This window comes from Vigna unguiculata, chromosome 8 (assembly GCF_004118075.2).
Source record: "Vigna unguiculata cultivar IT97K-499-35 chromosome 8, ASM411807v1, whole genome shotgun sequence".
Lineage (NCBI taxonomy): Eukaryota > Viridiplantae > Streptophyta > Magnoliopsida > Fabales > Fabaceae > Vigna > Vigna unguiculata.
This window is the reverse complement of record NC_040286.1, coordinates 32820406-32836564: the sequence shown is the minus strand read 5'-3', so window position 1 is coordinate 32836564 and position 16159 is coordinate 32820406. Positions and strand designations below refer to the sequence as shown.

General features: G+C 32.1%; 3 protein-coding genes across 4 annotated transcripts; 2 read left to right on the top strand and 1 right to left on the bottom strand.

Annotated features, from left to right (window-relative positions):
* Positions 1-511: 511 nt before the first annotated feature.
* LOC114193050 (O-fucosyltransferase 19-like) lies at positions 512-1965 on the top strand. Its single transcript, XM_028082751.1, has 3 exons — positions 512-738; positions 828-1304; positions 1663-1965. The coding sequence occupies exons 1-3, from the start codon at positions 527-529 to the stop codon at positions 1853-1855; spliced, it is 882 nt and encodes a 293-aa protein (XP_027938552.1). The 5' UTR covers positions 512-526; the 3' UTR covers positions 1856-1965.
* Positions 1966-4754: 2789 nt separating this feature from the next.
* LOC114193544 (immediate early response 3-interacting protein 1-like) lies at positions 4755-7521 on the top strand. Of its 2 annotated transcripts, XR_003606279.1 has the most exons (3): positions 4755-4935; positions 6297-6544; positions 7244-7521. XR_003606279.1 is itself a non-coding variant. In XM_028083381.1 (2 exons), the coding sequence occupies exon 1, from the start codon at positions 6301-6303 to the stop codon at positions 6532-6534; it is 234 nt and encodes a 77-aa protein (XP_027939182.1). In that variant the 5' UTR covers positions 6297-6300; the 3' UTR covers positions 6535-6544; positions 7244-7519. The 2 variants fall into 2 exon arrangements, 1 of the variants encoding a protein (XP_027939182.1); XM_028083381.1 differs by lacking the exon at positions 4755-4935 and having other exon boundaries at positions 7244-7519.
* Positions 7522-8222: 701 nt separating this feature from the next.
* On the bottom strand, positions 8223-10700 carry LOC114193282 (proline transporter 1-like). Its single transcript, XM_028083012.1, has 7 exons — positions 10285-10700; positions 9970-10194; positions 9790-9884; positions 9396-9585; positions 9194-9318; positions 8886-9101; positions 8223-8782 (listed from the first exon to the last, which is right to left on the bottom strand). The coding sequence occupies exons 2-7, from the start codon at positions 10115-10117 to the stop codon at positions 8405-8407; spliced, it is 1152 nt and encodes a 383-aa protein (XP_027938813.1). The 5' UTR covers positions 10118-10194; positions 10285-10700; the 3' UTR covers positions 8223-8404.
* Between the last annotated feature and the right edge of the window lie 5459 nt (positions 10701-16159).

Genomic DNA, 16159 nt, shown 5'->3' with positions numbered 1-16159 from the left:
GCAGTGCTCCAACTGTGTTGTAACAGTGAATTTAAGCAACTTTTTAACTGGAAGAACTTCATGGAAGTTTTGGAAGATGATATTCATATAGTGGATTCTCTACCACCAGAATTGGCGAAAATTAAGCCATTTATGAAGGCTCCAGTTTCTTGGTCTAAGGCAATAACACATAATCTCCCTAAATAGTTTCTAGTTCTTTTACATTTTGTCCATATATTAAGAAAATGACAAGTAAAAAAATGTTATAGATCACGAGGATTCTACACAACTTCTTCATATATCTCTAAATAAGTGAAACATTAGGACTTACTACAACTTCAATACATAATATTAACATTAAAGCCATCACTTTTTCAAATATTTATGAAGAAGTCGTGTTGAGTCCTTCGTGAACTTCTGACGACTTAATTTGCTCAGTTTTGTAATATCGTGACAAATTTGTTTCAAATATGTAATAGTTATTACGGTTTTCATATAAACCTTTTGTGTACTTTGAAACATGTAGGCCGGTTATTACGCAGGGGAGATGGTGCAATTGTTGAAGAAACACAAAGTGCTAAAATTCACGCATACTGATTCTCGGTTGGTGAACAATGGTTTAGCCAATCCAATCCAAAAAACACGTTGCAGAGCGATGTATGAAGGGCTAAAGTTCACAACTCCAATTGAAGAGCTTGGAATGAAGTTGGTAAACAGACTTAGAAACAATAGTACTCCTTACATTGCTCTTCACCTAAGGTAATTAATCCCTCAAACACATACTTGATTTAGGATACACATGTTTGATTAATTAAGCTTTGTCTCACAAGAAAGTGTCGATATTGCAGATATGAAAAGGACATGCTTGCTTTTACAGGTTGTAGCCACAACTTGACAAGAGAAGAAGCTATGGAACTTAAGAAGATGAGATATCAAGTGAGACATTGGAAGGTGAAGGAGATTGATAGCAAATCAAGGCGCTTACGGGGTAGTTGCCCCATGACTCCAAGAGAGGTTGCTGTGTTCCTTGAAGCACTTGGTTACCCTTTTGACACAAAAATTTATATAGCTGCAGGTGTCATTTATGGAAAAGAGGAAACGAAACCCATCCAAAGGAAATATCGCCACTTGCTCTCACACTCCACTTTGGCCACAGAAGAAGAGCTTCGACCTTTTAAGGGTCATCATAATCAACTTGCTGCTCTTGATTACATCATAGCAGTAGAAAGTGATGTTTTTGTTTATAGTTATGATGGACACATGGCCAAAGCAGTTCGTGGTCATCGAGCATTTCAAGGATTTCGGAAAACTATTAGTCCGGACAAGTACTATTTATGTTTGTCTTCAAATTTATCATCATTTTTATTTTCCTTCTTATTTCAAACTTTGACTCTCTTAGGTTTTCATAATTAAAATATGCATGGACACAATTCTTCTCGTTCAATGATATTAACTTATTTTTGAAATGACAAATTTTGTGAACTGTATTTAATGTGATTTGTGATTTGTTAAAGTGAACATAGTATTTTTAATTGATAAGCACTCATGCACTTTTTAAATATAAAAAATTAATTGAATCATAATCAAAGATAGAAACGAAAATTAATAAATAAAATAAAATAGTTAACGTTGAAATTTAGTATATCATTGTTGTGAATATAATTTGGTTCTTTCTGCTTGTAGACAAAGATTTGTAAGATTGATTGATCAACTGGACAATGGTTTGATTTCTTGGGATGAATTTTCATCGAGGGTGAAAAGTATACATGCGAATAAAATTGGAGGCCCACATCGTAGAAAAGTTCATCGACACCCCAAATGGGAAGAAAGCTTTTTTGCAAACCCTTATCCGGGTTGCATCTGTGAGCACGCATGAGACAATGGCAATGTAAATATTCAAAACAATCTAGTTATTGGAGTAATCAAAGCCAAATGTTCAACTATTGTAAATTGTGTATTAACTTAGGTGGAATAGACTAATGAATAGTTTTAGAGTAGCTCCAGTTTACTCATGTCAATTAATATTTTCTTATTATTTATTAAAAAATATTTTGTATAATATATTTTAAAATAAATAAAAAGTTTAAGTACTTATTTAAATCTCACAAAATCAAACATTATTTTATACACTAACAAATATAATAAGTCCTCGTAATCAAATCCTAATAAAAAATACAACAATCGAGACATGCAAAAAAGGTAAGTATATTTATAAGTACAAATTTTATTAATTACTATGCTTAGATTTCTAGTTGTGGAATCTATTTTTTCTTAATTTTCTTAAATATAAAAATTATAAGTCTAAATCATCTTTTCAAAATTATATATTATATAATAAAATATATTTTAGATGTATTGACATTTATTAATAGATAGAATATTACTTATCATTTATATATATATATATATTATTTATTTATAATCATTCATTTAAAGTATTTTTTTTCAAAAAATAAAATCTACATCATTTAAGGATTTACAAATTATTTTATGTTTATATATATCATTTGTCCTACTTTAACACACCTTAGTGTTGCATATCCTACTTGTATCATCTTTTATTCTTGTGCAACATATTATCTCAACAAAATATATCATAATCAAATAAGTAAAAAAATGATTTATAAAATATCATATATTCAGATATTGTCACCAATATTTATTCAAAGCTATCATTCACTCGAAATAAAATCAAATTTCCATAATTAATAATTTATAAGGCTCAATTCTATATAATTAACAATTTATAAGGCTCAATTTTATTAGCAACCCAATTAGCTATTCATTTAACTCAATTGGATAACATAAATATTTAATTATACTTCTAGAAGATTGGTATATTAAATAGGGTAAGAAATATTTGTATTTGTCATTCTATCTTATTCACACAAAGTCACATATATCAAAAATTAAGTTATCCACTCATATGATATGGTAAATTTATATAACATATGCAAGATACAATCCTTTTAATATCTCTCTTCCATAAGAACATTCATCGACTCTCACCTCTACGTGAGTTTAATGTTAATAAAGTCACGGTAATCTTGTACACAAAATCATTGTTCAATACACATCTAGAACCTTAAAATACATTATTTCCCCTATTAAACAATATATTACAATAAATTATGGCTCATGCTATGAGTTTTACCCTGCCACTCACCATGTAAAAAAAGTAGATTATGCCTAACACCTTTACTCTTCTCAATCATACACACACCCATTTAAATTCAAAGTTTAGAACATATAATTTCATACTTAAAATCTATCATTGCTAAGCTACCACAGTCTCTCACCTAACAAACCACCTTTAGAAGACTCCTCAAGACCAACCACTTTTTTCACTTTTTGAATTTTCATAAAATGATTTTTGTCTAACGAACTAGACCTCTAAGAACTTTTCTCAAAAGCTCGCTCGACGAGTAAGACCACTAACTCTTTGAAATCTCAAAATGATTTTTTTGCCCAATCATTAGCTATATCACCTAATAAGTCTACACAACTTTCAAAACTCTACAAATATATCAAATCATCGCTTTGAGCTGTGTAAACAATTTTATTCCTTTCCCAATTCAAAAATACCATCATTTAATATATATATATATATATATATATATATATATATATATATATATATATAACTAAATATAAAGAGATTCTCTCTTTTGTATCCATGTTTTATAATTTCAATTTAGCCTTTACAATATAATTATTTGTTAAAGTTTTAAAAATTAACAGTCACTTTTACATGTTTTTCTATAAAATTATATATATTCTCTCATTTGTTTTCTTGATTAATCAATCGTTATTTTCTCATCTTCCCTCCATTCATTTCACTTTATTTTTAATAAATATAAATTTATTTTGTATATTAACTTAATAACATTACAATATCGTCACTTACTAATATAATATCATACATATTTAAAAAATACGTACACATAAACACAATAATGTATGTGTTTTCGCTAGTATTACATCAAACAAATTAATCAAAATGGTATATCTAACTTAATTCATGTGTCCACACAATCATACAACCCTCAAAATTCCAATTCAACCTCACTACTCAATATTCAACAACCCAATTATACCAGTTAATTTATTGAAACAGAACAAAATAGAAATCATGCTTACTCTATCATTTAAACATTGGATTAAAAACGCTATTATAAATTAACAAGCCTTCCCTATCTAGAATCGTGCTACTTTGACGATTATTGTTCCAAGGACCTTATTCAGTTGAAAATTCTGTTTAACATTACTCTCTACATAAAAAACTTTTAAGATGATCTATGACCTTTAAATAAAATAGTAATGGAATCGTAAATGTAGAAAGAAAGTAAAGAAACAATAGTGAGTAATTTTAACATAAATGGTAATTTTAATAAAATGAAATTTGATTAAATAATTTTTCTATTTACAATTCAAAATGTTATAACAAAAAAAAATTGAGTATAAATTCACTTACAGGTTAAATTAAATTTTAAAAGTTAATATGAAAGTATTACATATAAATGTAAAAATTAATTTTAGTTGTAATTATTAAATAAAAAATATTATATTAAATAATAAATATATTACTTTTTATATAATTAGCTTACATATGACTTATATTATATTTAATATTATATAAAAACATTTATATTTACGTAAGAATAATATATATTAAAAGAATACATAGGAAAAATACAAGTATAATTATAGATTTTTATTGCAATACTTCTTTATAGAAAGAAAAAAATCGAGGAAAAGGATGGGAAAAAGAAAGAAAAAGAGGTAAAAGATAAATGGAATTTATCCAACTTAAGAAAAATCTGATACACAGTAGATGGAGTTCAGCAAGGTTGGGTTCTTCTCTATAGTGGTGTGCATTTATTGTTTTCTCTGATTTCACCGTTCACCTCCACCTCGCCGCCGCCATTAACACTTTCCTTCGTGCTCCTCTCTCAGGTTACCTTCTCTAGTCCTCCATTTTTGTTTTCATTTTCTTATATTTCTTATTCTGCTGTTCTTCAGTTTTGTGCCCCTGTTCAATCGAAGTTTTAGGCGGTCCTTTAGTTCGTTGTATTTTGAAAATCAAATTTTTAGGTCATATGTACTTTGCGGTGTTGGATTTGTTGGCGGATCTAGGGTTTCGCACTCGTTAAAATTAGTTTGTATGTCTGTTGTCTGATCCGAGTTCCTCTGTCACCGTGAACTCTGATCTGTTTTAAAATCACTTGGTCCTGCCGATTGTCCAATGTTTTTGAAGTGAGTACTGTGGTCTACTATTATTGACATCCAAATAAAAAGAAGGTTAGAATAGAGCCGGAAAAGACACTACCATTGAAGTGTTCGTATTCTATACTTCCAATTGAACTCTCGATTGAGAATGAGAATTACTATAAAATTTAGAATTTTCTAGCCTTCAGCTAAGGTAAAATTGTCAACCTTGTACTATTGCTGTATTCTCCCCATATTTTCAACTAGAGTATTATTTACCAAATCAGATTCACGGATACCATGCTGCATTTTGATTTAATGGTTACGATTACTTTTCCTTGAGCCCTTATTTTGACTTCTATGGTTAGCCGAGTACGAGGCAATCTTAAGATTTCGATTTGGTCATATAACACGCTTACATATTGCTGCTAGCTGTTTCATGCTTAGGGTTAATTGTTCCTTTTTCTCCAAAAATTATCAGTTGCATTAGTGACCATTGACCTTTTTGAGGTATGCAGGGAACTGCTGGTTTTGTAGTAGCCGATGCATAATTTCATACTATGTTTCTGGCTGTTATCTGCCTCAGTCAGTACTTTTGAATGAATTTGATCCTCATTCTTACTTGCCAGTGCATAGTTTTTCTGTGATTTGTAAAGCGTTAAGTAGTCTTTATATGATCATAACTTCCACTTTTCTGTGATTCATTAGTCATGTTTTTGTATTCAGAAAAAAGCTAGCAATTCCCTACGCTTATTTATTATGAGTTCAATTTTGATGGATGTTATTGTAAAATTTTTACATTATCAACCTACTAAAAATCACCCTAATTATGATTTTTAAAAGTAAGGTTCTAACATTTCTCCTTAATTTAAAGAATATTAGGGATGCAGTATTTGATTAGATGAATTAAAATTAGCCTCCCTTATAGAATTTTTCTAGATTGAGACAGTTCATTTGGAGGGGATTGAGGGTTGTACAACACCAATCTTTTTTATTTGTCGTAGTCATTTGTTATTCTCCACTTCTGTTTATTGGTGAACAACAAAGAAAGACTAGTGCAAATGACTTGGAATTTTTTGTAAGCTGTATTGGTTTTCTTTACTTTGCAGGTAAATGGGTCTGTGGACATTACTTGAGGGGTTCCTTCTTCTTGCAAATGCACTAGCAATTCTGAATGAGGACCGATTTCTTGCACCTAGAGGATGGGGCTTATCAGACTTTTCGGCCGGCCAGACAAAGTCTTTCAAAGGCCAGGTTTTAGGTCTCATTTATGCAACACAGTACCTAAGATTTCCTCTTATACTTCTGAACTCTATCTGCATTATCGTGAAGTTAGTTTCTGGATGACGCCAGCAAGGTGAGATGTCAATACAGATATGTCTGGTTTAAACGTGCATCTAATGTATCATCGTTTTTATTGCTATTAAATACTGTTTAAATTTAATCACAACAAATATCTGTTGTTTGTGTGAGTGCCTTGGACTTTCTTAAATTTCGTGTTCTATATATAAACAAATTATATAAAAGTGAATTATATGTCGACATTACAGACAAGATGTTTTTTTCTAAACGTGACGGATGAAGCATTTTGACGGATATTGCAGTACAACGCATGCATACAGTATATATGTAGTGAATTTAGTTATAGATTGTGAGCTTAGTTTACATTTTCAGTTTACTAATTTTGAGCTTAGTTTAATGTGGCCTTTTTAACTTAAGGAATTTACATCAGACCAAACCAAAACGGATAGTTTTAAACTTACCCTGGTTAATTTTGAAGTCAATAATTTTAAATGCATGTTTGATTCAATTTATACTGGACAAGTGATTTCTTATTTTGTTAGTTTCGGAAGAGTTTTTATAAAACAAATAACCTTTTGTATTTTAAAAAAATAGTTTGTACTAAACATGCAGAGTAAGTGTGGTGAGCAAACCTTTTCCTTAACATCTAGCTAAGAATTCTTGCCTCTTATGTCCTTTCTCTTAAGTGCTCATTGAACAATATGCCCTGGTTGTAATGACATTTAACACGTTTTCTGTTTCTTTATGATGGCAGGTTCAAGAGTTATCATCAGATTATTTCAAAATGTTCTTAGGTAGGAAAATTGGACAATGATTATCTACCCAAAAAAGGTCAAATTCTATTGTAGAAATATACATTAAAAGTGTTCTTTTTAGGATATTTGTTGTCGTAAAATCAAGTTTGCAATAGTGACATACGAATCAGAAAATGAGTTCATTGTGCGGGTGTTGTATTCAATTTTTAAGAATTGGTTACCCTCTGCAAGTTTTCCTTGTATAAATTCAGATTGATTTTAACTGCTTCTTGTTTGATATGTGTCCGAATTTACACTGTCCAAATTAATTTTGCCAAAATATATTATTCTAAATATGTTTGTTAATTCTTTAATCAGAAGTCTGTTTGCTACCACAAGCTAATTAAGTGGAAGTTCAACTTATATTTAGCAAAAGGAAAATTTTAGGTTGCTGGTAAACTTAACAAATTTGATTGAGAAATAAATATATGTAATACTTAATTTACAAGTTATTTAGATATTAATTTTTTTGCAAGTGATTAAAAATATTTAAATAGTATAAACTCCACGTTGTCGAAGAAGGTTTTGTTGAAAAGAAAGCTACGATTTAGGGATTTCCATATCTTCAAAGAAATTGAATCAGTTTAAACCTCAGTTTGGTAAGTAGTTGTGGTTCACATTGGAAGAAAAAAGTCAATAAAATTATCTAATATATTTAACTAGTACTGCTATTTTGTTAGACTATTTACAAGTCAATTTGTTTAAATTTAAAATAAGTAATTTTGAAATGAATACCTTTTTAAAGTAGTTAGTTAAGAAATAAATAGGATTTGCTTATTAAAGACAGATTATAATTTTTAAAAGGAATAGACTAGATAAATACGTAAAAACTAACATACTTTGTTATAGGTAAGTACTAACAAACAAATCGTACATAATATATAGTGATGACAACATAGGAATAAGGGATTATCATGTTGGGTGGAAGCAAGAAAAAAATATTTTTTAGACATTGAATTTGATTTTGAGAATGCTAAAATTTTTTTTCTTACATGACAAAAGAACCCTTTGCATATATCATTGAGACATGATGGCAAGTAGTTATTTTGAACGAAAGCATATTTGAAGCACAACCCACCCACACTATGACCAGAATCAGTGAAACAATATAATGCATCTAATCATATATCTGCAAAAGGATGGTACGTTTTGGAGTCTAAAGCAATAAGCCTAAGTGCTGCAACAGTTGCCGCAGCAGACATGATCGCAAAGAAACAAATATTGATCCAATGCCAGAGCTTCTGGATGGACGTTAGTTTGTTTTTCTGTGCCACCAGGTACATATGATTTGCAAGGATAAACGTAAGGGGAAAGGTGCTGATTGCTCCGGTCAGGCTCATGAAATCTCCAAGAAATGGCAACACAGCTGATACAAACGTATTTATAGCCAGGTACCCACCTCTCACCATGATTCGAAATGACAAGTTCTTAAAAGCCAGAGCACTCCCTTTGATCCCATGTTTCGTATCCAAATACTCGTACATTGGACTAGCAAATATCTACCAAAAACACAAGAGGGGTTATTATTATATTAGGCCAGTGAAACCATTTAAATACAATATTTAGTTGCACATGAAACGCAGTTTAGAAAGTTACTATTACATGCAATGCAATGACTGATTGAAGAAAAGCTGCAATATTGGCCATGGCCTTAGCCCAGACCGGACCATTTACACCAGCCATCAAATAGGTTGGTGTTGAAGATCCGTAAGCCCAGTATCCTCCAAATGTTACCATATATAACGGCAAAACTCCAACGGTAAACTGAAAGTACAAAGCTTTCATCATGTTCTTCACAACTGGCTGCTTGATGGTTGCCTGTGAGGGTTACATTACAACCAAATAAAGGGTTATATATTATTAATCCACACAAAAACTCAACAGGTATAACTTATAAGCTTGCATGTTACCTGTATCTCAGGAAGCATTCCTGTATTATATGCGAACACAAGATTCGCAGATGCTCCAATTGTTGTGAATATTTTACTTGTCGGTGTCCCCGCAATACTATAATCACGAGGTGGTGATTTTATACCTATTGATGCAAAGGGGGGTTTTAGTTCATCAAACGTAAAAAGAGAATGAAAAGATATTAGAATGAGAGATTAGTACCATCTTTAATCGACAGAACAAATGCTATAACAATGTACACCAGGCTCAAGACTGTTGAAAATCCCAGCCAAGTTCCAAGAGCCGATAAATGGGGAATACAAATGGCAAACATCGCACAGACCAATCCAGCTATGGCGATAAAATAAGGAAGCTTCATCCCATCGTCATTCCTAAATAGAACATAAGCAGCCTGCACATCAGTGAACAAACAAAGATTCAGAAATATTCTAAACAGTACTATTTCAATCACCTAAAAATACTTCAATTTATTATTTCTTTCTGAGAATCAATTCCTCAACTCAGAATTAAACACGTAAAACTGACCCAAAATCAAACAAAGCAGTGTTTTGTGTCTCAACACGGTTAAAGAAACACAAATTTTGCTCCCATTTACCTTCAAAGCGGAACCAGCCAAAATGATGTAGCCAACATTTATCATGAAAAGATTGACATACTGCAGAGTCCATGTGAGAGAATAAGCTTTTCTCCCTGCAAAAAGAAAAGGAGTGAAAGATGATAACAAAAAGCAGGTCGATTGTGTTGATTTATTCAGAAGCAGATATATAGAAAATACCATATATAAATCCAGCAAGATCTCTGTATCGAATATGCCTTGTTCCTCCATATTCATGAAGCCTAGCAATAAGAGAGTTGGCGTAGAGCGAAATCGCAGTGGCGAGAATCAAACCAATCACACCCCACACCCAACCCAAGGGCACCATGATGGTCCCAGAATACCCAAGCACATACGCGCTGTTGATGCCCGTCGTCAGCACAAACCCCACCTGAAACCATGAATCTGCAAAATATTCCCCAATTCATTCATTCTTGTAAATTCCCAATTCAGTAGCAGCGTGTATAGACCGTAGCAAAGAAAGAAGAAACGCACCGGTGCTAATTTGATGCGCGGTGTCGGGGATTTCAACACCCGCAATGTTTTCCTCATCGGAAATCAGCGTGACGCCAAGCTGCTCCGCCGCCGCCGCCGCAGAAACGTTCTTCACCGCCAGCGTGAATCTCTTTTCAATTTATGATAATTAAATGAATCAGAATCTAAAGCTTGGTTATAGTTGCAGTTATAGTAGTTATAACAACTGTAACTAGCGCTGAATTTATATGAAACAAGACAGCTGAAGATTGCGGTGCTGAGCACAGGTAAGGGACCAACAGTTTCCTATGATGTCAAGTGTGTGTGTGTGTTTATGGTTGCGCTGCCACTGGCTCTGATGCTACGGTTGTTGTTCACTAAGGAGAGTTTGGTGGGTCCCGCATTTGTAGTTTCGCCTCGATCGTAGCTTTGAAATTTTAAACAATCACTTTTTCCTCCTGCATCTACGTACACTCTCGTTTTTTTTTATTTGCTTATATCATACAATAAATATATTTGTATTGTATTGTATCCTTAAACAAGTATTTTTCTTGCAAAATCTAGGTGGGAAAATCTGCAAAATACATTTCCAATTTAATTTTTCCGACAACTTTATTACTGTGTAATAATCTTCAAATTTTCATTTTCTGCATTTAATTTTTTTTTCGGTGGTTTAATTATATTATTTTTAAATGGTCTATCATTTAAAACCAGTCAATTAAATATTAAATCTTTAGTTACGTCACCCGAAAACCCGCACAACGAAGAGTGGTTCAAAGGAGACGAAAAAGAAAGAACAGAAGGCATGGGATGGGATGGGAAAGGCATTTTGAAATAAAATAAATAAAAATAAAAATCCCATTTTTTATAAGATATTATAAATTTTAAGAAAATTCCACTAATCTTTTAGCCATTTAAAATGATTTGATATTATAAGATTGGTGAGCATGGTGAGAATTGCTCAATAATTGTAGGTAGTTGAGTGAAGAAAATGATAACTGGTTATGTGATACTGTATCAGGTTTTGTGACATGTTTGGTTAGGGCATGGCTTATCCATTGTGCTTTTGCTGTGGGACTTTTACAAAGCTTTGTTGTTTTACTTCAATTCTTGCTGTCTCTGCTATGTCTGCCTTAGACAGAGACTAATGTTGTATGTTTCAAAAAATGTTTTAATAAATACTTTAAATAAACTTTTTTTTATAAGTCTTTACATACTTAAAAATTGTGTTTCTAATAAATGAACTTGGACTTGTGAATAAAATTATTTTATAAGAAAAGAAACATAGTAATTAATCTCAATGTAGCTATTAGAAGATATTATTATTTAAAAGCAGTAACGGTGGCTACATCAGAAGATGCATGGCTATGTTTGATTGGATTAGAAGAAACTAAACCCAAAATATCACACTTTTTTTCAATTGAAAAATGAAAAAATGTGAAGCACAAAGTATTTGGTAAAATGGGATATTATTTAACGAAAGAAATGTGAGGGAATGGACAAACATCCCTCTCCTTTTTATTCTTAACGATTAGCATTTTTGTTTTCTCTTATAAAATAATAGCAGATTTTTCACTAAAGAACAAGCATTGGTGAAAAAGAATATCTGAGGATGCATACTTTAAATTTTTTAAGTGGCTAATGTGATTAAGGTGTGGACCTCTAATCATACTGGCTACCCTTTGTATTTTGATTTAGCTTTTATGGTATTGTCTTTTCCTGTTGTTAACTAATAGTGAGCCATCAATTAATTAAGATAAGAGGCAAACCAAAATTATTAATTAGGGAAATTTTATTATAACCAGGCCTGTTTAAATATTCAGGCGTTATTTACATTTCAATATGTTTGTATGAATAATATAATGACTAATGAATTTGGTAAAGGAACTGACATGATATATATTGTTCCTTGCTATCATATCTTGACCTGTTTTGTCTAATATATAACTAGAGTAAAATATTAAAACTAATTTATATTATATATATTTAAAATATTAAAACTAATTTAGTATACTAAAATAAAAAACTTAATTAAACATGTTTACGCACACAAAGATTTTCAGGTGATTATATTGAAACAAGTATAACTTTTATACACAAATGGTATAATTCAAATGTTTAATTACAAAAATGTACAACTTTAAAAAAAAGTATCGATATAGGAAAGTCGTATTTGTAAGATAGAACTTTATGAAAAAGAAGTCAAATGAATAGATGTCTACTTTTGTTAACAATGACGATTTTAACACATTATTATTTGATTTTGTTTAATCCAAGAATTATTTATTTTTTTATTATTCAAAATTGAAGTTGTACAGGCAATGAACGACTTCGCACATATGTAAGATGAAAGTTATCAAAGGTGTGGATGAATTCAGATTGGAAAGAAGTCATGATTAAGGTAGACAACTTCAGGAGCAACGAGTATGAATGAAAGTCGTGTGGGCAATGCATGACTTCTTCTAATTGGATGAAGTCATGGACAACAATGACGACTACAACACATTATCATCTGATTATTGCTTAATTTGGGGACTAACTATTTTGTTATTATTCAAGAGTGAAATCGTGCGGGCAATGCACGACTTCTGCACAGATATGGGATGAAAGTCGCCATAGGTGTGGATGACTTAGTTCGAAAAGAAGCCATGATTAAGATAGATGACTTCAGGTGCAGTGACTATGAATGAAAGTCATGTGGACAATGCACAACTTCTGCTAATTGAGTGAAGTCGTGGACAACAGTAACAATTTCATTGTATTATCATTAGATTATAGTTTAATTTGGGGACTAATTATTTTTTTATTATTCAAAAGTGAAGTCATGCGACATGTACGATTTCACTTTTGAATAATAATAAAATAATTAGTCCCAGAATAAAGAATAATTGGATAATAATATGCTGAAGTCATCAATTGTTCATATGATTTTTGCTATAAGACTTCCTTATATCAATAACATTTTTTTAAGTTGCTCAATTTCATAATTAAACACACAAATAACACCATTTATATAATAAAGCCCATAAAAGTATAAAAGTATCATTAGCGCATTCTAAGATACCTAATCCATTTAAGTACCTTATTATTAGAAATAAATTTTACCATGATTAAATTTTACTAATTTTCAAATTAATACCTTAAATACTAATTTCATTTCATCAATCAACAAATTTATCTTTTTCACATTAAATTATTTTTATCATATGTTCATTGATCCTTAAAATAAACATTTTCCATTAATAATATAGGGATAAAACTACTAAGAAGACATACCAACTATTTATTCATTTAGTTTATATGTCAATAATTTATTACTTATATTTCTAAAAATCACTTCGTCAAATATTAAAGCATTATGAATTTTATAATTAAAATTGTAAGACTTATGAGAGAAGAAGAAAAATAGAACGGTAATATTCTGAGGTGATTGTATATTCAAGAGAAAAGAGGAGAACCCTATATAAAGGGTTGTAAGTTTTATACAACTAATAACAGAAAACTAAACTAACTATAACAGAACTAACAAAAGCTACTTAACATCCCCCAGAAACTCATGGTGGATAGACAATAACCATTGTGAGTTTCTGACGAAAGTCATGAAAAGCAGATCCAGAAATGGGTTTAGTAAAAGCGTCTGCAATTTGGAACCGCGCTGGGATATGACGAACAAAGACTTGTTTGTGTTTCACTTTATCACGTATGAAATGAAGATCTAATTCAAAGTGCTTTGTTCGTGAGTGCATTATTGGATTGGCTGTGAGGAGAACAGCTCCAAGGTTATCATAGTGTATGATCGGAGTGGGAACAACAACATGAAGTTCATGTAACAGGGATTGTATCCATGAGATATCGGTCATTGCGGATGCAAGGCTTCGATATTCTGCTTCGGTCGAGCTTCGGGAGACCACTTTTTGCTTCTTGGATGACCACGAGACAATGTTGTTGCCAAAATAAACACAGTAACCTGATGTTGACTTACGGTCGTCTGGGTCAGAATCCCAATCTGCGTCAGTGAAAGCCTGTAAGGATTTTGAAGAGGATGGAGAGAAACGAATGCCATGGAACTGAGTGCCTGCTATATATCGAAGAATTCTTTTCACAGCTTGCCAATGATGTAGTTGTGGATTGTGCATAAACTGGAACACCTTATTAATAGAGAAGGTGATGTCAGGTCTGGTGAACGTAAGATATTGAAGAGCTCCGACGATTTGTCTATACAGAGTGGGATCGGAGAAGGATGTTGAAGCATCAGCAAGAAGTTTTAAAGAAGAAATCATTGGCGACGGTTGTGGTTTGGCGTCAAGCATTTTTGCTTTATCTAGAATCTGTTGAGTATATTTTGTTTGAGATAGATGAAGAGCCCCTGTGGGTGACCAATGTGCTTCAATGCCAAGGAAAAAACTGAGCAAACCAAGGTCTTTCAAAGCAAACTGACTGTGAAGAGTTGAAATCAAAGATTTGATATGTGTGACATTGTTTCCTGTGATCAAAATATCATCAACATAGATTAAAATTAGTAATATAGAATCTTTATGAAAGCGTGTAAATAATGAAGCATCACTGATAGAGGATGAAAAACCCATATGAGTAAGTGTTGTGTTGAGCTTATGATACCACGCACGTGGGGCCTGTTTAAGGCCATACAAAGCTTTACGCAGAAGACAGACCTGCGAAGTATTGGATGCAAATCCTGGTGGTTAACTCATGTATACAATTTCTTGCAAATCACCATGCAAAAAAGCATTGTTGATGTCAAGTTGATGAATTGGCCACTTTGCGGAAACTGCCAAAGAAAGAACAATACGAATAGTAGCTGGTTTGACTACAGGACTGAAAGTCTCAGTGAAGTCCAAACCTTCAACCTGATTAAAGCCTTGAGCCACTAGACGTGCCTTGCGTCTTTCCAGAGAGCCATCTTTATTATATTTATTTTTGAAAATCCACTTACAACCAATAACATGTGAACCGGGTGGGGGATCAACAAGAGTCCAAGTATGGTTAGCACATAAAGCATCAAATTCAACTTTCATAGCTTGATACCAATTGGAGTCTGTGAGAGCAGCTTTGACAGAAGTAGGCACATGATTGGTGACAATGGTTTGAAAGCTTTTGGGTTTGAAAATACTAGATTTCGCACGGGTTTTCATTAGATGGATGTTTGAAGGTGGGGGAGGTGAGGGAACATTACTGTCATCTATTTGAGAAGGTGCAGAGGCTGAAGAAGGATTAGAGGTATCAAGGGAGGTGTTTGTGTTGGGCTCAGTAATGGTGTTTGGCTCAGTAATGGTGTTTGGAGAAGAAAAAGGAGTGGAAGATAAACAGGAGTTGTTGGAATGGTCAGGGTGAGGCGGAGGCGTAAGAGATTTTTCTGAGGGAAGAACAATTAGCGAAGGTGGTAGAGAGGTAGCGGGTTGCGAACAATCAGAAGGTTCAAAGGGATTGGGTGTAGTCTTATAAGGAAACATTTGCTCATTAAACAAAACATTACGTGAGATGTAGATTTTTCCTGAGGGATGTAAACATATGTATCCTTTTCTATTAGAGCTATAACCAAGAAATAGGCAACCAGAGGATTTGAAATTGAATTTGTGGTTTTGAAAAGGGCGAAGTAAAGGAAAGCATAAACAACCAAATATGCGAAACATACTGTAATCAGAATTTGTGTGAAACAAAGTATGATGTGGTGTGTTATTATTTAAAATACGTGTTGGAAGATAATTGATAATGTGTGTAACACTGAGAAAAGTATAATTCCAATATTTAAGAGGGAGATCAGCATATGCAAGTAAACTAAGACCGATTTCAACAACATGTCGATGTTTGCGCTCAATAGAGCCATGTGCTCAAAAATTAAATTAAACTTTTTTTTTATCATTTCGTTTTTTTTTAAACC

Bases quoted from the DNA above. Each gene is read 5' to 3' on its own strand.
- LOC114193544 (XM_028083381.1), top strand. From the start codon at position 6,301: ATGGGTCTGTGGACATTACTTGAGGGGTTCCTTCTTCTTGCAAATGCA.
- LOC114193282 (XM_028083012.1), bottom strand. From the start codon at position 10,117: ATGGTGCCCTTGGGTTGGGTGTGGGGTGTGATTGGTTTGATTCTCGCC. The intron at 9,885-9,969 runs GTATTTTCTATA...TTCTTTTTGCAG, and splicing joins TCTTGCTGGATTTATATATG to GGAGAAAAGCTTATTCTCTC. The intron at 8,783-8,885 runs GTAATAGTAACT...TGTTTTTGGTAG, and splicing joins AATCAGTCATTGCATTGCAT to ATATTTGCTAGTCCAATGTA.
- LOC114193050 (XM_028082751.1), top strand. From the start codon at position 527: ATGGTGCAATTGTTGAAGAAACACAAAGTGCTAAAATTCACGCATACT. The intron at 739-827 runs GTAATTAATCCC...TCGATATTGCAG, and splicing joins TACATTGCTCTTCACCTAAG to ATATGAAAAGGACATGCTTG. The intron at 1,305-1,662 runs GTACTATTTATG...TTCTGCTTGTAG, and splicing joins AAAACTATTAGTCCGGACAA to ACAAAGATTTGTAAGATTGA.